Source organism: Procambarus clarkii, chromosome 23 (genome assembly GCF_040958095.1).
Source record: "Procambarus clarkii isolate CNS0578487 chromosome 23, FALCON_Pclarkii_2.0, whole genome shotgun sequence".
In the NCBI taxonomy this organism is placed as follows: Eukaryota; Metazoa; Arthropoda; class Malacostraca; order Decapoda; family Cambaridae; genus Procambarus; species Procambarus clarkii.
In genome coordinates, this window is record NC_091172.1 from 33,643,938 (window position 1) to 33,668,621 (window position 24,684).

General features: G+C 36.7%; 1 protein-coding gene across 2 annotated transcripts; it reads left to right on the top strand.

The window, feature by feature from the left end:
• The first annotated feature begins 1,450 nt into the window (after nucleotides 1-1,450).
• On the top strand, nucleotides 1,451-15,919 carry LOC123764004 (carbohydrate sulfotransferase 11). 2 transcript variants are annotated; one of them, XM_045751438.2, is made up of 5 exons: nucleotides 1,451-1,602; nucleotides 1,822-4,026; nucleotides 6,799-7,076; nucleotides 11,003-11,137; nucleotides 15,222-15,919. In XM_045751438.2, exons 2-5 carry the CDS (start codon nucleotides 3,912-3,914, stop codon nucleotides 15,771-15,773), a joined length of 1,080 nt encoding a protein of 359 aa, XP_045607394.1. In that variant the 5' UTR covers nucleotides 1,451-1,602; nucleotides 1,822-3,911; the 3' UTR covers nucleotides 15,774-15,919. The 2 variants fall into 2 exon arrangements, with proteins under 2 accessions (XP_045607394.1, XP_069186250.1); XM_069330149.1 differs by having other exon boundaries at nucleotides 6,883-7,076.
• Nucleotides 15,920-24,684: the final 8,765 nt, after the last annotated feature.

A 24,684-nucleotide genomic window follows, 5' to 3' on the forward strand; every position in this document is an offset into this window, starting at 1 on the left:
TCAGTAAGATTTTGCCCCATGTGTTTAACAACTTCTGCTCTGTTGAATCTAAGTTGAAATGTTATTGGGGTTGTAACTGTGCACTGTGTTAGATAATGTTCCAGTGGTTTGTCGGGCATTTCTCCACAGTGCTGACATTTCCTTTCATCTTCTGGATTCCGGAACCTGTAAGCCTATTTCCCATGCACATGGGTATCCAAGCCTGATGCGATGTAAATGTACTTCTGTTGTTCTATTGCTCCCTTTCATCAAAATATGTGGTTCGTAGTTGGTTGAATTCTTGTACCAACCTGCAGATCCTAATGTTGCAACTGCTGTGTTGTGGTCACCGTACATATTTTGCATTGCTCTGTTTATAATTACTTTCTTAATCTGTGATAAAAAAAAGGTGGATGATGCCCAGAAGAAACCGGGTGCCCATTTTATCCACATAGCCCATTCATTTAGCATTTCAATTCTAACAAAATTCCCAGAGAGTTGGAAAGTGTTTTAAAACCTTTATTTTGTTCTATGGTTCTACGCTGAGTTTTTCCCCCTCAGAAGACGTGAGCTTCAGCCGCCATCTTTAAAACAAATGCGCCGAAAATGTCTTTTTGTCAAATATCTTGTTTCCACGTCAAAAAAATCACAATGGCGAGATATATCACAGCTCGTCCTCCTCTTTTGGTAGTACTTATAGTAACGATGAGGACCATATAGTATATATACCGACGAACAACGAAATAAGAAAGTAGAAATTGGCACTATTGAGTTGGACAAACCGGAAAGCTATTTTTTACTTGTGTTGCTTTGAGAAACTAAACTAACCTAACATAACCTTCCTAGGCCTAATACACGATATTTGAGGCCTAATAAAGTACATAAGTATGCTATACTAGTTTTAGGAATATTTAAGTTTGTTTTTAGCTTCAATTTTTTATTAAATAATTCCTTACTAGTCAGTATACTAAACAAAACAAAAAGTATACTATTACTATCTAAAAGCTAAGTATGTATGAATTCGTGACTATTGACGATCGTCACAATAGGTACTATCTAAACAGGAGGATGGGTTGCATATCAATGAGAAAATTAAGCCATTCAGCCAAGATAGGACAAAAGCCAACCAACCCGAAACTGTTCTGAATTCACTTGGAAGTTCTGGGGACCAGAACTGGTGCCCAACCGGGATTTTATGATTGGCCCGCCTACACTCTGGCCTGCGGGTAATGGTGTTCACACCCTTATGCCCCTCCTTCAAATCACAATATCATGATATATCAATGAGAAAATCATTTTGCGGCAATGGGGTGACTTGAACTTTATATAAACGAAAAAATCGTTGGCTTTCGTGATTCAACACTTTTTTTCATTTTTTTTTATGTGGATACTAGCGCATAAAAAATCACATGTTTTTGTAACCATATATTTGAATTATAATAAAAGTTATGTCTTTCTTTACCCCAGTGATGTGCAGAAGGGCACCTTCTCCAGTGAGGTTAAGACAAGAGGGCGGATGAGAGTTGGAACAAGTGTGTAGCCTCGTTAAAGACTTGGGTGTAATGATGATGGGAGCAATACAAGGCCAAGAGAAGCACCGTTTGACAGAGCAAAACTTGCAAGGTTCGTGAGTGTGTTTTACAGTCATTGTGTAGATGATAATATCAGTTCAGAACACAAGCCATTTAATTATATAACAACTTACACCATATCTGCATATCCGCAGAAAACAATAATCTACTGCGATGTGAAATTAATCAACGAACATTTAAAACAATAACTACATAATCATATAATAAATGAAACCTTTCTATACAGTCTTTGTCATAATTCTGTTTACAGACAAAGTTTATCAAGATACTGAAGAACTGCTATCTACAACGCTCAGTATGATTGGGTCTGAGTAGCCATAACAACTCCTTTGGTGTAAAATGTGGTAGAAGCTGTCCCAGTACCAAGGTTTGATTTAAAGCTAAGCAGTCATCATATTAAGTTTTAAACTTGGTTTATGCTCCAAATTAACAAAGGAAGTGATGCGAACAAGTAAATCAAGAAAATTTGTGACAGACCCAACGATGTAAGGGTAGAAAGTACCTAAAGTCAAAGATAAAAAGGAATCTAGGTAAAGAAATGTTTTGAAGTGCCCGATTGAGTGCTGAGCTAGGAAGTACAGAAGCTTGTGCTAGAAAAAATGCCGTAACCAGTAGGCCTACTAGGCTGAGAAGTATCCAAACTATCACAAAGTTAGGTGCTTCTGTCGGTGCTAGGCTTGGATGTGCCTCAGTCAACACTAGGCTTGAATGTGCCTCAGTCAACACTAGGCTTGGATGTGCCTCAGTCAACACTAGGCTTGGATGTGCCTCAGTCAACACTAGGCTTGGATGTGCCTCAGTCAACACTAGGCTTGGATGTGCTTCAGTCAACACTAGGCTTGGATGTGCCTCAGTCAACACTAGGCTTGGATGTGCCTCAGTCAACACTAGGCTTGGATGTGCCTCAGTCAACACTAGGCTTGGATGTGCCTCAGTCAACACTAGGCTTGGATGTGCCTCAGTCAACACTAGGCTTGGATGTGCCTCAGTCAACACTAGGCTTGGATGAGCCTCAGTCAACACTAGGCTTGGATGTGCCTCAGTCAACACTAGGCTTGGATGTGCCTCAGTCAACACTAGGCTTGGATTTGCCTCAGCCAGCTCTAGGCAAGAAAGTTTTCGGTGTGATGCTACCTTCAAATCGCCATTACCACTGGCCGCGTCTACGTCATCACAGGGACACAACCTCCTACTGCAGTTGATGATTGTTGACTTCACTTGTGTGTACCCTCTCCTCCCTCTTCACACCCCACTCTTAACTTTTTCTTCCGTTTAGTCTGCCAGGAGTTATAAAGGTCTTGTCTTCCAAACTATCTCGTGCATTCAATTCCTAATATTTAAACTTACATTCACGTAATTGATCAACTTTTGCACCGTCTCTGCACTCTTGTTAACTATACTAACATCCAGACAATCCTGTTAGTATAATTCTGAGTGAACTAACACAAACATATCATAATCCCCACATGGCCGCCCAAGATTTAATACTAACATGTGATGCTCCTTCACTAAACCGTCCTTCCACAACGTATACAAAAGCAAATATATAATTCATAACAAATATTTCTATACATCCCATTACTTTATCATTAAGTGTTGATTTCGACATATTTTGTTACAGTAAACATTCATAAATTATGTTTGTATGTGTTCACATTCGGTGGCTGTAAGAGCACTGTTTTTGTTGTATTTCTGTTTTATTTATGTTCTACCTATATTACCTGTTATTGCATGTTCTGTTATAGCAAGATTATACTTTTGTTTTGGCTGCAGTAGTGTACATCCTAAGTCTCCAACGCTTTACTTTCGCAGTTTCAGTTAATTGGTTTTACTACTCTGCATGTTCCCCTAGTCACCGAGAACACAACCAATCCCACCAAATTTCACACTTATATACTCACCTGTCCTGGTGAGGCTTATTTCCAACACAAGGAGTGTGGACAGATTCATGTCGCAAGTAAGAGTAATTTACAAGAACAACATCAGCTGTTGCCACAGAAATAGAAGTAACATCAGCAGAACCACAAGTGACATCAGCAGAACCACAGGGGACATCAGCAGAAGCCCAAGTAACAAAAGCAGAAGCCCAAGTAATCACACACTCACACATTTCCTCCCCCCCCCCCCAAACACACACACACTCCCTCCCTATTCCTCCACAGAAGCCCAAAGAATACCAGCAGAAGCCCAAGTAACACCAGCAGAAGCCCAAGTAACACCAGCAGAAGCCCAAGTAACATCAGCAAAAGCCCTGATAACATTAGCAGAGGGAGGAAGCTTCAACACTGCAGAAAGGTTTAACCGGAGCACACACAGGTGGGAGGGCGTGAGGCGAGAGTGATGGTGCGTGAAGTGTCGATGAGGGTGATCCTGGTGGTGCTGGCCATCCCCACTCTAGTATGCTACCTCCTGCTGGTCGACGACACCACCCACCACCTCCACCCATTACCAACAGGTAAGATCACTACCTCGTTCGCACATCTCCCACCCTCCAGGTAAACTCCAACATGCCAACATGATTACTAGAGTTATTTTCTTCTTAATCTTTTTTTTTCCGTGGAAGCTATATTCTTGCTAACCACTAGAGCATGCTTATTATACCAACCCTTCCTCCAAATAGACAGTACGTTTTAATACTAAATGTAATAAGTACATTCTTGACTGTCTGCATAGTACATAACTACACTTACTGTGCTGTTATATTTACCTCCCCATATATTCTCCTTATATGCTGTTAATACACTCAAAATTTTTAGGTTGAAGTTTTCGTGTTCAAATCTATATACACAAGTTTTAAATATAAAGAGCTTCTTTTTCAGTTTATTTAACAATAGAGATTTTATACAAAATTTGAAAATATCCTGAGTTACTTCATAATTTATTGAAAGACTTTAGTTTTGTTTTATTAGTTTTATAAAATTGTAATATCAATATAGCTATAGGTTAAGTACAAATTGTAATTAAGAAGCAATAGATGTTATTTACATGCTTGTCCTCCTACACTCCCAAGGTTAGGTTAGGTCGTGGTTTTCTATACAGCTTTTCAGATAAACTCTTTCTCTTTGAGTATGTAGTTCCAGGGAGCCGTAGGAGCTCCCCCACAGAAAACCAGCGTTGAATGTAATGAAACGCCATTTTCTGGGTGAGCCCTGGAGGCTCCCTGGCTACCCTCCGTCCCATCTGGTCGGCAGGGTTTTTTCGCGTTGGTTGAAGCCTAGTTTCCGAACTGAAAGCAGCCGGCGTGGTGAAGTCCGGGGCTTCCCCTTCCCTTCCTGGGGAGGGGAGGGCTGCGCGGACGACCTGTGCGGCAGTATTTTTTTTTTTTTTTTGAGAGAGAGATATATACAAGAGTTGCTACATTCTTGTACAGCCACTAGTACGCGTAGCGTTTCGGGCAGGTCCCTGGAATACGATCCCCTGCCGCGAAGAATCGTTTTTTCATCCAAGTACACATTTTACTGTTGCGTTAAACAGAGGCTACAGTTAAGGAATTGCGCCCAGTAAATCCTCCCCGGCCAGGATACGAACCCATGACAGCGCTCGCGGAACGCCAGGCGAGTGTCTTACCACTACACCACGGAGACTGCAAAGTGCAAAATTACAAAGTGCAAAGACTGCAAAATTAATTGTTTGATTGTTTCCTTGAGATTATAGGGAGTTTCTACCTCTCTGTTCGTTTTTTTGTTGTAGTTTTTTACCATGTGGGGTTTGTTTTGTTATGCCTACCTTTCTGGGTGCCTGACCCCGGTCGATGGCAGATAAGGAAAACCCCCAAACATAATGGGGTTTTCCAGGGCCACTGCTCCCTGAAACCTCTCTGAAGGGGCCAGGTTCTGGCGCTGGTCCCTGGTAGGTCTGAACTCTATAGCTAATGTCCTGGTCAAACATAACATACATTAGCCCGATAAGCTCCAGGGAGCCTCCGGGGCTCATAAAGAAAATGGCGTTTCATTACATTCAACGTTGGTTTTTTTGGATCGCATGAAAACTAGCATGTGATTGTAAGTACAAATTTAATTACAACTGAAGACTTACATTAAAATTAGATCACTACAAAGCATGCATGTTTTTGTTATTTTAGTATTTACGAATTGTTCCTAACTGTATTGAAGGTTACATAATTTAGAACAGATGATGGCTTTGGGTCATCTATGTACCAATGCAAAAAGTATACAAAATAATCCAAAGTAATAAATATAAACAGGAATAACATAGGCTCCTTTGAAGGAAAGATTTTTTCAAATTGTTACAATTATATTTAAAAATTGTTAAAATAAATAATTAAAAATTACTTAGTCTAATTACAAAAGATGACATAGGTATGTTTGAAATATTAGAAAATAAAATGGAAAATTAAGGTTTTAACATTTGTAGCAAATACATATTAACATGAAATGGGTCACATGGATTTACATTTCTGAATTTAGCCTAATAATTTACATTAAATGTGTCCACAATGGAACATTGTTTGACGAAGTCTATATGATGACCGAACGGACTGGGGATGAGGATCCTTCCAAAGACTCCACCGAACAAGGCTTAATAGGACCTTTTGTGCCCTCTGTAAGTCTTTTTGTGCTACCGCTCACAGGATGAGTATGAGGTACACAATAAATTAGCCGCCTCCGGTGGCAACAATAAAAAATAAAGGATCCCCCAAGGTAATGTCTTCAGGTTAGGTTATCGTGTTCTTTGGGAGGGGAGCGTAGGACTTTCAGTCCATGCTCCTCCAGCGTTCGGTATAGTATGTACTACAGCATCACTTTGGTTGTCTAGTGTCATATAAGCGGCTTTGTCGATCCTTAAAAAAATTTACCTGAAGGTCATCATCTATCAAGTGGCCTCGACGGCCATTGAGATTTCTTTGTGTTACCAAATGTTTTCTTCGTACAATTTAAATTCCATCGACCCTAAAATAGAAGCACTGAAAAGGGATGTAGAAACAGCTTGTGATAGTAACGTGAGGCAACTGGTCATCATCTACCACAGCTTGAAGGACATACTATCAATCAAAACATTGTGCATCCTCTGAAGCATTAATACAGCTGATAATGTTTAGAAATTACAAATCACTCGACCAGCATGTTATTATTATTCTAATCAGTATGTATAGTACATATAACTTGCTTGCTTTACATATGTATTTTAGTTATAAGAATATTTTCACAGGCAAAATAATGTTGCATATATTGAAATAAAGCCATTGAGGTGATAAGTTCCTTAACAGAGTACGCATCACGCTCTCCCCCCACGGTGGGTTCCTGTGCTCGGTGTGGCCTCAACTTCCCCGTGGTGAGTGACACACCAATAGAGGACCCCGAGGACTTCTGGTGGGCTGACTGGGAGGAGGTCCAGGGCAGCAGACGAGCAGCTCTGCACTTCGCGTGTTTCCATGTCAAGAATGCAAAGGTCAAGTCTTTCACAAAGCTGTTGAATTTCCGCAAATACCTGTACAACTTGATACTGGATGACAGACACAGAGCAATCTACTGTTATGTTCCCAAGGTAACTAGACTTGTTCTCACCTGTGTCTTTACTAGAGCCCTTTTAATATACTGTGCATGGTGATGGATCACCCACCAACAACAATAACACTCGCATATTGTGTATCCGTTTGGTCACCAATGAGTATAATAAGCTATAGAATTTAAAAATAAAAAAATCACATAAATAATACTGTAATTGTATTAAAATACAGATAACCCCCAAACACAATTTTTAAGTTTATTTAAGTATGAATACTTCTTTAAATACTGAAATAGGTCGAGTTTAATATATGGAATACAGCTACAGACTTTCAGTTTAGTCAAGCCCAAATCGAAACACCACTGTACATAATGGTCACTGTATATGAAGTTCATGTAGATCTTTCTGTAAGGCCTCAATATCATTTTCACGTCCCACTTTACCATAAATCTTTGTCTTTTTTTTTTATTAAAATGTTTATTCAAGTAAAGTACATACATACAAGGTGTGATACAAATATTGATGAATTTATAGACAGAGCTAGTACATACAATGCCTAAAGCCACTATTACGCAAAGCGTTTCGGGCAGGAAAAACACTAAAGACTAAAACTTAATACTAATTGAGATTAAAGTATAAAATGTGTTGAGAAAATATTAAAAAATTAAAAAAAGGGGGGAACATGGCAGAAAAACAGCAAAAAATACAATTTGGTTGACAAACAGCATAGTTTAAAAGTAGCAGACATGGGTTGACAATAAAGGGGTAAGGTAGGTTACAGGGAGTTAATTAGGTAGTGCTTAGTTTTTATCTTAAACTGGTTGAGAGAGGTACAGTCTTTAACATGGTTGGGAAGGTCATTCCACAATCTGGGTCCCTTGATTTGTAGAGCATTTCTAGTTTGATTAAGTCTGATTGATTTGATTAAGTTTGATTAAGTCGCACTCTTGGAAAATCAAAAAGGTATTTGTTTCTGGTGTGGTGCTCATGGGTCCTGTTACAACCTTCAGTGAAGCTTTAATGATCAGGATTGACATTACAGTTCAGCGTTTTATATATATTATTATTATTATAATATATATATATATATATGTCGTACCTAGTAGCCAGAACGCACTTCTCAGCCTACTATGCAGGGCCCGATTTGCCTAATAAGCCAAGTTTTCATGAATTAATTGTTTTTTGGACTACCTAACCTACCTAACCTAACCTAACCTAACTTTTTCGGGTACCTAACCTAACCTAACCCATAAAGATAGGTTAGGTTAGGTTAGGTAGGGTTGGTTAGGTTCGGTTATATATCTACGTTAATTTTAACCCCAATTAAAAAAAATTTACCTCATACATAATGAAATGAGTTGCTTTATCATTTCATAAGAAAAAAAATAGCGAAAATATATTAATTCAGGAAAACTTGGCTTATTAGGCAAATCGGGCCTTGCATAGTAGGCTGAGAAGTGCGTTCTGGCTACTAGGTACGACATATATACATATATATATATACATATATATATATATATATATGTCGTACCTAGTAGCCAGAACGCACTTCTCAGCCTACTATGCAAGGCCCGATTTGCCTAATAAGCCAAGTTTTCATGAGTTAATTGTTTTTCGACTACCTAACCTACCTAACCTAACCTAACCTAACTTTTTCGGCTACCTAACCAAACCTAACCTATAAAGATAGGTTAGGTTAGGTTAGGTTGGGTTGGTTAGGTTCGGTCATATATCTATGTTAATTTTAACTCCAATAAAAAAAAATTGACCTCATACATAATAAAATGGGTAGCTTTATCATTTCATAAGAAAAAAATTAGAAAAAATATATTAATTCAGGAAAACTTGTCCTATTAGGCAAATCGGGCCATGCATAGTAGGCCAAAAAGTGAGTTCTGGCTACTAGGTACGACATATATATATATATATATATATATATATATATATATATATATATATATATATATATATATATATATATATATATATATATATATATATATATATATATATGTATATATATATATATATATATATATATATATATATATATATATATATATATATATATATATATATATATATATATGTATATATATATATATATATATATATATATATATATATATATATATATATATATATATATATAATACACATGAGAGGATGGCAGTGACTTAATGTCTAACATATTCAGAGAATTGAGTAGGGGTACTGAGTGATGTCTAGGGCCAGAGTTGGATATTGTCCTAATAGCAGCTTTGTGTTGAGTAATTAGAGGACGTAAATGATTTTGGGTAGTAGAACCTCAAGCACAAATACCATAGTTGAGATAAGGATAGATGAGGGAGTAATGGAGCATCACCAGGGCAGGGCGAGGTACATAATATCTGATCGTAAAAGAATGCCAACAGCTATTGAAACTTTTTTTTATATATTTAGAATGTGTCCCTGGATGGAATGTGTCCATGTGTCATCTCTCCCAAAGTCTCCTCTTGAGAGAAGAAAGGTACCCAGGGTCGTTACAAGAGCCCGGAGGCCATGTAAGGAGCTCGTAGGCCGAAGGTAGAGCCCGTAGGCCATAAATAGAGCCTGTGGGCCATGAAAAGAAGGACCGCAGGCTGCACGGAGGGTCCAGAGGTCGGGAGGAGATCCCATAGTCCGAGAATAGAGCGCAAAAGGTCGGGAAAGAGCCCGTAGGCCGAGAAGAGAGCCCGTAGGCCAGGAGTAGAGCCCGAAAGGTCTGGAAAAGAGCCCGAGGTTTGGCCAAATGTGGGCAGCTATTCCGGGGAAAGAGGAAGCTGGGGCGGCACGTGGCCGAGGAAGCAGCGTGGCTGGCGTGGGGCATAGGGGTCCAACTCAGGGCATAGAGAAGCAGAGGGGCCCCGCCTGGGGCCTGGGAAACCCCACAGGGCCCACGTGGGCAACGGGGTGCTAGCTAGGGCAGCACGTATCTGGCATGGACACGCACCCTAGGGGAACACGGGCACTGGGCACATGCCGGAAAGCACTATGGGCGGGCCTATGGGTAGGGAACAAAAGAAAACCCCACTAGGAGTGTGGAAACAACTGTACCTTAGGGCATCTGGTGCATGGCAGGAGGTTCCGGCCGGGTCACACTTAGAGGTCGATGGGCCCGCGTCGACGATATCGGACAGGCAGAGGTCCGGGGCCGTGGTAGCCATAGTTGGAGCCATGTTGAGCTGTTAAACACTGTCCTATTCCGTCGAAAACCTCGTCGGTGCTTGGTGTCCTAGTTGACATGGGTGGCGAGTCAGCGGCGGCGCTTATGCCCGGTCAAGCGGGCAGTGGCTGGAGTTGAACAGAGGTCGTGACCTGATTGACTGATAAAGATTAAGCCATCCAAGAGATGGCACAGGCATGAATAGCCCGTAAGGGTCGTGACCTCTCCCGCTCATGCGCCCCCGTTGCTGGGCGCATGCCACAAAGCGTTATTCATATGTTTTCTTCCCCCAGAAACTCCACTGCTTTCAAGCAAGCAGTGACTATTTTCCATTGGTAGGTGGTGAGTGTTAGTGGTTTAATATGTCTTACTCCAACATTTGGCTGAAGTGTAGATTTATTTTATTAGCAAAATTAGGTATACACAGCAATGTGCTGCTACCGTATTCTATATGAGATATTACACAGTGTAGATCAAGAACTAGCTTTAGGTTCAACTATTATTCCCATCTCACAGGGTGGTTAGTCATACGTGCGGATGCACTCCGGTGTTAGGGTGGGGCTGTGGTTAAATATAAATATTTAAGTTATTATATACACAATTCAAATATTTCTATATTTTATATATACAAGAGTTCTTACATTCTTGTAAAGCCATGGAAACATATTATGAGATAATTTACCCACATGACTGTTATAGGTTTTAGAGTAAGTTACATACATTAACTGAAACATTTATATCAGTACTGTAGATTTGAACTATACCATTAGGTCTACTTTAGGTGGCATGCACGAACTGGAAGCGAATGATGATGATCTTGTCTGGACGGACGAACGAAACCAACCCTCTCAACATCAGTTCCAGCATTCCCCATGAAGAGGGTGTGCTAACGAGGCTATCAGGGTCACGCATGAAGGTATACAAAATGTCAATTTAATGTGTGTGAATAAACAAAATATATTCGTGGATTCTACATACTGAGTATATGATCAAGATATAATCTGTATTGATTAAGGGCCTGATTTATTCGTAAAAGCATATACAATACAGTGTTTAATTTGGAATCTTTGAGTTAATGCATGATTCTATTAAATAAATAAATAAATTCTATTAACTATTTTTTGTGTGAGATGGTAAAATTATAGGTAGGAACACTGACACTGGAAAAACTTATGTAATACCCACTGAGACACACCTCAATTCTTTCCTTGATGACTGTGGGATATCAACCGAATAACCAGAAATATAAATTATAGTCTCATCTAACTACCAAAGTGTAATATAGCTCTGCTTTTCCTTTCAAAAGTTTTTTTTTTAATTATCATGTTATTGTCCTTTTTTCTTGTTTTTTATTACTCTATTTTATATATACTGTACTCCATATACATCCTTGTTCCATTGTACACTGGCCTTGCCTGTGTCCTCTAGTATAAACTTTATCATTCAGTGTATCTCTAAGTAATCTACCTCATTTTTGTTTTAGTGTAACTTTAATAATTAACTATAGTGTAATTATATTATTAAAGTAAGCTATTATTTTATAGATTATCAATTGTTATTAGCTATTACTGTCTCATTTCAGTGATCTTCATTTTATATTATTTGTTTCTGTTATATATATATATGTCGTACCTAGTAGCCAGAACGCACTTCTCAGCCTACTATGCAAGGCCCGATTTGCCTAATAAGCCAAGTTTTCCTGAATTAATATATTTTCTCTAATTTTTTTCTTATGAAATGATAAAGCTACCCATTTCATTATATATGAGGTAAATTTTTTTTGGTTGGAGTTAAAATTAACGTAGATATATGACCGAACCTAACCAACCCTACCTAACCTAACCTAACCTATCTTTATAGGTTAGGTTAGGTTTGGTAGCCAAAAAAGTTAGGTTAGGTTAGGTAGGTTAGGTAGTCGAAAAAACATTAATTCATGAAAACTTGGCTTATTAAGCAAATCGGGCCTTGCATAGTAGGCTGAGAAGTGCGTTCTGGCTATTAGGTACGACATATTATATATATATATATATATATATATATATATATATATATATATATATATATATATATATATATATATATATATATATATATATATATATATATATATATGTCGTACCTAGTAGCCAGAACGCACTTTTTGGCCTACTATGCAAGGCCTGATTTGCCTAATAAGCCATGTTTTCCTGAATTAATATATTTTCTCTAATTCTTTTCTTATGAAATGATAAAGCTACCAATTTCATTATGTATGAGGTCAATTTTTTTTTATTGGAGTTAAAATTAAGATAGATATATGACCGAACCTAACCAACCCTACCTAACCTAACCTAACCTATCTTTATAGGTTAGGTTAGGTTAGGTAGCCGAAAAAGTTAGGTTAGGTTAGGTTAGGTAGGTTAGGTTGTCGAAAAACAATTAATTCATGAAAACTTGGCTTATTACGCAAATCGGGCCTTGCATAGTAGGCTGAGAAGTGCGTTCTGGCTACTAGGTACGACATTATATATATATATATATATATATATATATATATATATATATATTCTCTTTTTTCTCTCTGTTTACCCATAATTATTTTATATGTTTAGCAGATTTAGTATTTTACTGCTCTGAACTTGCTTTCCTTATTGTACCTTGACTCCATTGCTTCCAAATGCAAGCTGATATTGATCCTGAACAAAATCTACTATTTAAAATATACAATACCCAACACGCTGATCATCACCACTGCTGGTATTACACAGCACACCAGGCAAAAAAACAAACTCCGAAATAACATTTGCTTATCAGTTTTTAACCAAAATGTCAGATCACTTGGTAAACATTTTGATGATACAAATGCACTACTCTCAGCGCTAAGGAACTGAACTATCGTTCACTATTTTAACAGAAACCTGGCTAAGTAAAGATCATACCCAACTTTTCAACTTAGCTGGTTATAGAGCCATTCACAACTGTAGGTCTAACAAAAAAAAAAAGTGTTGAATGTAATTAAACGCCATTTTCTGGGTGAGTCCTGGAGGCTCCCTGGAGCTATCCCAAGCTAATATGCTAATGTCAGACTTTGACATCAGTCATGTGTATGGAGTTCTTAGGCCTACCGGGGACAACGGCCAGAACCGGGCATCCTCAGAGAGGCAAGGGGAGCAATGGCCTATAGAAACGCCGGTGTGGTTGGAAGCATTCTATGTATTTATTCAATTACAACATTATGGAGTCAGAGGTCACTCCCTGCAGTACCTCAAATCTTACTTTACTGACAGGCTCCAATATGTTTCTGTGAATAATTCAATTTCTCCCACCCTACCCAGCAACATTGGTGTTCCCCAGAGCAGCATACTTGGCCCTCTCCTCTTTCTCATCTACATTAATGACCTTCCAAATGCCTCCCAACATCTCAAACCAATTCTATTTGCTGACGACACAACCTTCATTTACTCCAGTCCTGACCTCCTTGCTCTAAATGTCACAGTGAATACTGAGCTAAATAAAGTCCATCACTGGCTAACTGCCAACAAACTCACCCTCAATATTGACAAAACTTTCTAGATTTTGTTTGGCAACAAAACCTCAAATCAAATAAATCTCAGGATTAACAATACCCAAATTTGTAACAAAGTAGATGGCAAATTCCTTGGCGTTCTCATTGACCACAAGCTGAATTTCCAGGAACACATTCTAAATATATCAAAAAAAGTTTAAAAAACTGTTGGCATTCTTTCTAAGATCAGATATTATGTACCTTGCCCTGCCCTGGAGACACTGTATTACTCTCTCATCTATCCTTATCTCAACTATGGAATTTGTGCTTGGGGTTCTACTACCCAAAATCATTTACGTCTTCTAATTACTCAACACAAAGCTGGTATTAGTACAACATCTAACTCTGGCCCCAGACATCACTCGGTACCCTTACTCAAATCTCTGAATATGTTAGATATTAAGTCACTGCACATCCTCTCATGTGTATTTTATATATATATAAAACACTGAACTGTAATGTCAATCCTGACGTTAAAAGCTTCCTAGAAGGTTATAACATATCCCATGAGCACCACACCAGAAACAAATACCTATTTGATGTTCCAAGAGTACGACTTAGTGAAACTAGAAATGCTTTACAAATCAAGGGACCTCGAATGTGGAATGACCTTCCAAATTATGTTAAAGACTGTATCTCTCCCAACCAGTTTAAGATAAAAACTAAGTACTGCCTAATTAACTCAATGTAACCTACCTCACCCCTAAATGTCAACCCATGTTTACGATTTTAAACAATGCTGTTTGTTGACCAAATTGTATTTTTGCTTTTTCTGCCATGTTTCCCCCACCCCCTTTTTTCATTATTTTCTTTTTTTCTCAACACAATTTATACTTTAATCGTTTTGTGATAGTTACTCAAATAATATATGTATGATTTGTGCTGTTTAAGGGTTAAAAATATTTAATATTTTTACTTTTTTTTTTACCCCAAAGGAAATGGAATTACTGTACTATTATCTTAACAAAACAGATATATCCTTATGAAAGCGAAAGGTGCATTCGATTATTCCTAGGGTTTCACTAGGTTTTTAATGCAGCTCTGACTTGTTGTGCATCTTCAACGAATGGTGAAATGAAACTCTTAGGTCATATTTTTCATCAGTTTGCTGCTGTATATGGTTGTGTTGCTGATAAGATAGTTGTAATATGCATTCATATGTCCTACATGTAAGGTCTTATGTGGAGGAAAATTGACTCGAATGTTGACCAGACCACACACACTAGAAGGTGAAGGGATGACTCAGATATGAAAACAAATACAGTATACAGTAGTTTTAAAATGTGATGATGAAGAGAAAAGTATTTTAAAAATCTGTACAAGATTCATAACTTATTATGAGTATAATTTGGCTGTTTTAGAAATGTTTCCACACGAGACATGGAGAAAATGTAGCAGTCAAAATAATTTGTGTGCCCTTTTATAATCTGATTTTAATATATTATTCTGTTTACAGTCTTCACTGCTGAACTATAAGCTGAGAACATACACAAAATTTCTCATTGTACGGCATCCAATGGAGAGATTAGTGTCTGCGTATAGAAATAAATTGGTTATAAACTCCACCTCTGCTGCAGATTTTAAAAGAAGGTATGGTATGATGATCATGAAGAAATATCGTAAGGGAGCAAGCACCTTGAATATAACAAAAAATGGACATGGTGTGACATTTGCAGAATTTGTCTCCTATTTAACAGATACTGGTACAAGACAGGATAACTTTGAGACCCTCAATGAACACTGGGCACCGTATGTTGACCTGTGTCACCCCTGTACTATCAAATATAACATAATTGGGAAATATGAAACATTGGAGGAAGATTCTGAGTACATCCTAAGGAAGATTCATGCTCCTCATGATTTGCACTTCCCTCCTGTAGTGGCATCACGTACAGCAGCCTTAGTGGCCGAGCATATGGCTTCCCTAACACCACAGCTTAGCAGGAAGCTCTATGAGCTTTACAAGCATGATTTCAGGCTCTTTGAATATGATTATTCAAACTTGTAGCTTAACATTGTTTGTCAAAACATTCCATGGTACTGTATGATAGCAGAAATTTAAGAAAATATTGCCTTCTAAACATTGTAGTTGATAACATCATAATTGGTTGAATATAATTTTAAATACCATTACTATCTTATTTTCATATTCATTAAATAAGAAATTAAATTAAAATTATATATACTGTACTGTATATATACTATCTTGGAAATTAATGGCAAAAACATTGCTCAATATTAATAAACCAATAATACCTGGCCAGCAAGTTGTACACTACTACTAATCACTTTAAAACCCCTTTAGTGACAACAGTTATACAGTTACCTTGCAATCAATCAATCAATTCAGTAACACCTGATGCACTGAGACACTAGTGTTATGTATGTATACATTGCAGACACAGAACATAGCTTCCAATGGAGCTCTGATTATTTTTGCAAAAGGAGTCAAGGATCAATTAAAAGCTAATGAGAGATTTACAAACTACAAAGTAATGTACAATATAGACTGAAATCTTCTAAAACAAAAGGATGCACAAGAATAGATACCAATTCATTTGAAATAGACACCTTCATTGTTATAATAGGTGAAATGTATGTTCTGAAACATTTTAAAATTCTAAAGGATAAATTCTAAATTCTAAAGGATATTATCATTCATGTAGATGTGATTCCTAAAATAAGGAAGAAGAGTTATTCAGCAATATTGAAGGATAAAATAATGTCAAATATCATTTTATAAATACAGTAATGTTAAAAACTGTATAGATTAACAAATAAAAAACTATGTAATCTGATGCTGAATTAGCTTTTGACATTTTATACGTTGACTCCATTTACATATCTAACCAAAGCTAACTTAATTTTAATGCTGCTATTTGCTTTTGATTTAGTGTTGTTTAAGTGTATTTTGCCTGTTGTGATACTGTATAATTTTTATATAAATTTTTCTGTACATTTTAAATTCGTGCAACCCTTAATTTGTGTGAGAATTACATTCCTGGCCACCACTGCCCATGGGATGGGTATGAGGTGCATAATTAAAAAAAAAATTAGTTGAATTGTACAACCTGATTAAAAAAAAATGGCCAATTGAATAAAATGTATGTTGTACAGGGCATATAAAGTTTGTTCAGGAAACCTCTAAAAGTTTAGCTTATTCCATACTTTACTCAATGATCCTGAAACTTTCAGCTATAAATAATACATAATAATGTTTAAGAATGCTTTGTATGTGCAATGATGTTTGAATATAATCCAACAAATTCATAAAACACTAAAAATATGGAGTGCATAGAAGGCTGACACACTGTCAATGTCATGGTAAACCCTTGGATCATCCAATAATTATCAGCATTAAATACCTGTAAGATTGAAGTGCACTGTAGCACACTTTGACACTTGTTATAAAAGTGCTTATTCTTATACAACTGAATCCATGTTCCTCAATTCTGCACAAATTAATGGTTGTCTGTACATACAGTACCAGCAAATTTCTAACATGGGTCTATGTTGTCTATTTTGTCTATAAAAATCTGCAGTACTGTATGTACAGCTACATTTTTATCCTATGCACACTTTTATTCATAACAGTGTGCTAAATACTTTATAAATGGGAATGTATTTAAATGAACAGTTAAATGAAAGAGCAGTTGTTACACAAAATATTGTTTAAAAGTTATTTTTTGTAGCTATGATAAGAATTGCAAAGATGTTACAAAAGTAACACATTTGTTTACCCTCGGTGGTACAAAACACACATACGGGTTCTGAACATTTGTACTTTTCTGCAAGAATTTTTTGTGCACTCTTGTGTGCCAGCAAATTATGGTAGAACTTATTCTTCCTCATAAAAACTCATTTACTTGCCTGTAAATGGTGTTGCATGAATTATTATTTAAAGGCTTTGTGCTAACTGACAAGTTTACATTTAGTATTTTTAATTTTCAGAAACTACTTTATCTTTAAAATGTGTTTCATTAAAAATAAAAGCATGTAACCCATTACACTTCCAATAGACATATTTGCAGAATTTTAGTTTAGTTACTTCATAAGAACCTGTCATCAATACTGTACTACCCTCCAATAATGCTGTACAATACTGAGTAATATTTATTTTATAGACAGTCCAGCTACCTTGATATGCAGCATTTAATATTAGACAGGCTAATGAAGAAAGTTATAACTCATCTCTTCCTGTTTCTCCTATCTTCAGTCTTATAATAATTAATAATAATTAATTGTATCGGGGGATAGGAAGCTAGTGTATTCATACACATTAAGCTTATATCAAAGTCCCCCCCCCTTCCCAGGTCGAATAACTGACCCCACCCAGGATGCAACCCCACAACAAGCTGACTAACTCCTGAGTACCTGCTAGGTGAACAGGACCATTAGGTGAAAGCAAATGTGCACAACCATTTCTGTCCCACTCAGGATCCAAACCTGGAATTCTCGATTGTGCATTTGAGAACTAACCCGACTGTACTACTAGGACCCTAATTCTTCTCCTTTTTCTCTCTCATTTGTCTTCTTTCATTCTTTTGATAATCACCTGTCTTCTTTCAGCTTTAGGTATTAGTATAACCACTGTACAACTAGTGCCAGTTGATCATTATACAGTCTCAACTCTAAACTACTGCCACTGCCTCTTATCCAAGTGTAATAATTCAGATTATCACCACCATAAACCCAGTTCTTCTGATATTGGGTCACATTCAGTGATTCTTTCTGAAACTATTGTAAGAAGGTTTAAACTCCTACCTAGATGACTTACCCAAGTGCTGGTTCTTTACCTCTTTGGCATCTCATAGTCAATAGTGTGATATTAACTGCTTAAGGCAGTGATTCCCAACCTGCGGGATTTAAACACCATCTAGGAGTGCCACAAAATTATGCATATTAAACAATAATTAAACAATAGAAATATCAAATTCTTACACCCAAGAGATACTACACAAAGTCCAAGGACTATGGTTATCATTAGAGTAAAATTATTTTGTTGATGCATAAATTATATAAGGGGAATATGGGAATCATTTGAAATTGTAGACTGCATAGGGTAGCTTCTAGAAAAAACACGTTGGAAACCACTGGCTTAACAGGTCTTCAGGGCTTCCTTGCATTTAGAGTACAGTATGTAGATTCGAATGACTATTCCCCAATATTTATTTTAAATGCGGCAATTTCATTGGAAAGCCGTAAGTCCATTGTGTACATGACTGCATTTTATATATCTAAATAATTTTAATTTTAATTGTTAATAAATCAGATTTTTAAGGAAGGTGTATATACCTGAATAGAATTTTGACTTGCATATTTTTTTGTTTATTCTTGAAAACATTTACATTCAAAATTAAGAATAATCGAGCATATTCTATTCGTACTGTACTTTAGTTGTTCTTTTGGTAAACGGTTTATGCTCCTGCAGTGATTTAACTAGTGTAACTGCTTCTTTGATATAATCTAATAAATTAAATTCAGTATAAATAAAGTTATTTATATTTGCATCAATGTCTGTGAAGTTGTCTCTAAGCCGAGCTAAATTTTCAGTAAGCTTGGACATTACAGTATAGGCAATAAATTACACAAAAGCCCCATAAATCTGACCTACTTCCTTGTGCTTTGTTGAACAATTTAAAATTTGGTATTTCTTTTGTAGCATTATTACAAGCAAAGGTAAATTGTATCTTTCCAGTTGACCTTGCAATATTAACAGATATACTCAGGAGCCCTTATTGTTACCAACCAAGATATATCGAGTTATAATATAATTTTCCAAAATATATAAGCATAAATGGCCAAAAGCATTTTGGCTACTCCTGTTTTATCAGTTCAAATGATTATTGAGTTAATGTTTATATCAAGTGAATAAGGTAAGAATGTAAATAAACAAAGAATGCAAGAGTATGTGTCAAACTCTTTAAGAGTTCAGTAATAAATCAATAAGATTATTGTCTGGCAGACTATATAAATGATGACTTTGGAAAAGATAAATATTTTTTCCTACAAATAAAAAATTTAAGTTGCAGTTAGCTTTAAGATACCTTTACAGATTGGAAAGTGTTCAGCATGTACTATACTGTTCAGTAAAAAGATAAATCTTTAAAACTAAAACTCTAACTGTTACGTTACCTAATAAAGTTGGATTAGAACACTAACAAGGCCATATTGAAATTACTCTTTAATAATAAAAAGGATAAAATTGTTAAAGGGCACAGCAATGAATTGCTTCAGTTCCCTTGCTCGGCTCTTGAGATTAAACCTCATCACATCACTAAAACCCACCACCTCTAAACCTGTGTTGAAATAGTTTTAACACTTAGTGTAATGATTAAAATACTAAAACTGGTTATAATTATCACTGTTCAGAATATTGTACAATATGCTCTAATTAATGAGCTGATTTTTATGTACCCCATACAGTAATTACAGTAACTTCAGAGAATCTTACAGCAAAGTATTTTGAAAATAATTCTAGCACAGATATATCTTTATTATTGGTTTTAGGACTTTCTTCGGTCAAACAATGAAAACGGAAACAAAGCACACGCATTTCCTCTCTTTATCCCCCCATCCCACCACTATGTCTGTTATATGTAAGTTCTCTCATTTTGAAGATTTACCTTTCTGCTCATACATATCAAGGTTTAACTTTTTTCATTTCAACCCTTCATGTTATATGCATGGCCTTGATTATATTTTTGCCATGCTTATTCTTCTATAACATTCATTTGATTTTAGATAAATATTTTGTATGTACAGTACTATATGGTCCGCTCATTTGTAAAGTTTCTTTGTGACTAATTATACATTGTCATGAATTTGTGTGAATAGTCTTCAAATATTGGATAAGATATTGCAACAATTATTTAATCAAAAATGTTATTAATGTTTTTATTGATATTCATAGTGGTCATGAACAGTGGCCTGACACTACACTATAACCTTGTTGGTTTATCTCTATATAAGAATTTATTTTTGATTAGGCAGTGAAAGCACAAAATAACTTATGCATCAACCACAAAATTCTTGGTGTGTATTGTGTATAAGTATTACATTCACCTAATGTATGCTAATCACATGAAGGGTAATTGCATGCAGTATATACTGTACTATTGTAGATATAGAAAATGGACATGGTAGCATATCACTCCAGCATGAACATATACTAGTGACCTGCATTCTTGCTTGCTTAAGTATAGCATACTTTATGTCAACATATCATTTAAGGGAAAGAAAGCTGGATGTAATTTTCAGGATAGTTTCAAAGTGCAAGCATGTTTATGAGTGTAGCAGAGGCTTCTAATTTACAGTGCAGTCACTAATACACATTAGATGGAATGTGTTATTTAGCACAATGATGAGGCTCACATTTACACATGCTATTATTTGAGGGAGTGCAAAGTGGCTTGTAGATCTTAATGCATTCATGAAGTATATATGTGTACTTTAGTGTGAACAGCATAGAAACTTGTGAGCGAGTGATTGAAGAGCATGCAATTAGCACAATAGTATTCGAAGCAAAGTACAGTAATTAAAATACGGTTTAATAAACATGAGTTTAGAAGATAATTATATAGTACTGAGAGATAATAGTTTTTAAAAGTGATTGTGGCTGTTTATCACCCATGATCACATTATAACATGGCACACCGAGTGGTTGGTAACATAGACTGTAGTTATGTTGAAGGCAAAGTTAACTGTGACTGTAACAAACGGCACATCATCATGTGAACATTGTGGTAGGTGGCACTCTGGGCCCCCTGTAAAGATTATGGTATATGGCACTCTGCCCCCCCCCTCCATGAAGGTTACAGTAGGTGGCACTAGGCTTCCTGTAAAAATTATAATAGGTGGCACTCTGGGCCTCCTATAATGATTATGGCAGGTGGCACTCTAGGCCTCCTGAAAAGATTATGGTAGATAGTAACCTGGGCCTCTTGTGAATATTGTGTTCGGTGGCACCTTCAGTCTCATGAGAGATTATGGTACTGTAAATGGCACTGGGGCCTCTTGTGAAGATTATAGTAGGTTGCACTCTAGTCTTCCTGTGAAGATGATAGTAGATGGCACTCTGGGCCTCTATTGAAAGTTATAGTAGATGGTACTCGGTACTTCATGATCAGATTATAGAAGGTAGCACTCTAAACCTCCTGTGAAGATATGTTAAATAGCACTCTGGGTTTCCTGTAAAGAGTATGGTAGGTGGCACTCTTGGCCTCCTGTGAAGAGTATAGTATATAACACTCTTGGCCTCCTGTGATCAAAATGGTAGCACTCTGGGCATGCTGTGAAGAGTATGGTAGATATCACTATGGGTTCTTCCATTCTGTGAAGAATGTTGTACTGCTCTTATGACAATAAGAGTATGGTAGATATCACTATGGAGTTCCTTTGAAGAGTATGTTTGATGGCACTCTGGGCTTGTTATGAAGAGTATGATAGGTGGCACTCTGGGCCTGCTGTGACGAGTATGGTGGCACTGAGTCTGCTGTGAAGAGTATGGCAGGTGGCACTCTGGGCCTGTTGTGAAGAGTATGGTAGGTGTCACTCTGGGTCTGCTGTGAAGAGTACGGTAGGTGGCACTCTGGGCCTGCTGTGGAGAGTATGGTAGGTGTTACTCTGGGTCTGCTGTGGAGAGTATGGTAGGTGGCACTCTGGGCCTGCTGTGAAGAGTATGGAAGGTGGCACTCTTGGCCTGCTGTGGAGAGTATGGTAGGTGTCACTCTGGGCCTGCTGTGGAGAGTATGGTAGGTGGCACTCTAAGCCTGCTGAGTCTGCCTGTCCCTACACATCATCAAGACCTGTCTGTGATAACCGTGTGCTCACCTTAATACACCAACTGTTATGATACAATGTAATGTTATGAAATAATTCATAATTTACAATTTAATATTCAGTGAAGAAGTGTCTTAGGTGTCATGTAATTACATGAGCCCCTTTATAATATAAATGGAAACTTATGTGTGGTGTATATTTTGATGATGTGTTAAGTGTTATTTATTATGACAATAAGATTGTGCCATCAATTGTACCTTTGGAGGACTGGAATGTACACACCTGAGACATTCAGTACACATAAAAGCTGTTTTACTGGCTGCCTCGTCAGTAACAATGTTCTTTGGTGAAGAAAAAGACACCTACTTCACTTCACTCGAATTTTCCCAACTAGTATTTTTCAGCTCTTAATAGTTCCATAATGCTGTCATGTCATTATTTGTGAGCATTCTTCAGTTTTTCAAGCCTAAAGCCTTTATACCTGTAGTTTGCAGGATTTGCTGTGAATCCTTTTAACTCTTCTTCACCCTCCTTACTATAGCAATAATAGGCACATTCCTATTGTCTTTGTTCATATTACTGTAGTAGTTATATGGTAATACTGTACAATAAAGAGTAGAATTCTAATACTGTATTTTTAAAAGCTTTGCCAAAAGCTGATGTTGAAAATATAGTATAGCATCCTGTGATCATAAGGTTTTACAAAAAACATTCTACAACACATTAAATTGTTGCTCTATAACCTATTTATTGTTAAGAATATTGTCAGTAAATCATTGTTTTTTTTAATCTTTTTCTGTGTTTTGCTGTTCTCAAACTCTTCCATATTATTATTTTCATAATTGAATAATAAAGATAATCTTGCCTATATTGCATCATATATATTAATAACCTTTAGTAAATACCATTATCCATGGGTATTTTATTATAAGATAATGATTGTCATAATTGGAGAAAATGCTGAATTATATATTACAATTTAATAATCACAAACTGAGGTACAGTATTTGGATTTAATTATATCTTATTAACACTTTCGCGCTATCTGGACGCGCCGGCGCGTTCGGTTTCGTCTAACGTAAACGCATAGTGGACATAAAGTTATGTCAACTTTTAAAATATTTGTATAAAATTCAATTTTTATCCGATTTACTTTGGGTTTGTTTCAAACTGCGCGCTATGAGGCTCTCTTTCTCACCACTAGGCTGCATGGTACAATAAGTTCATGAAAGGTGTGGATAACTTCGATCAAATGGTATTTTGTCCCAAACGGGTTGCAGGTGGGTGACTTTAGCCGTTTATACTGGTAATTCTTCCCCCATATCATGTATTATATGCATATGTCTGTTTAGGGAATTTTATTCCGATCAATATACAACCAAAAATAACTGTGTGCAACAAGTATAATCTTGACAAACATAACAAAAGTAAAAATATTTTGTGTGTGTTTGACGCTCACTGATATGTTCCAGCGTTGTTTTATATTTGTCGCTATTCTAACTTACGCTTTGTTGATATTTTTTACCTATGGGCACATAGAACATTCTATTGCGAACACATTGACATAAAAATGAATGACGTACATAGAAAATTAATGTCATGAGAGTGAAATAAGTATAAACTTTCAAAGCGCCGTGCGTCGTCCCGTCACCGATACCGGGTAACAATTTCACCACTTCCCACACTCTTGCGGGCGGGCTGCATCATTATTCTACGCTTATATTCATATCACCGTGTTGGGAATTTCATTGTGAGTCCATTGATACCAAAATTAACGCTGTAGAACAAGTGTGGAGGTGATTACAATCCCAAGAGTAAAAACATTTTGTTGCTGATGGGCGCTCACGGCGAGTCATCTACGTAGTTATTTATTTGGTGCTGGTATCCCTATATGTTTCGTGACTTATTTTACTAATGTTCTTCTAGAGAATTTTATTGCGAACACGTTGGTACCAAAATGAAATACGTAGCATGAGAACTAAGGTCAGAAGAGTAAAAAGAGTATACACATTTTTGTTTTTACGCTTAAGCGATAAAAACGCAGCGCGCACATTCGGTTGGCTGAGTGACCTTTGCGGAGAGCGCGAAAGTGTTAATGTCTTTGGTTAGTTACTGAATACTGTGAGGAAAATTTCCAT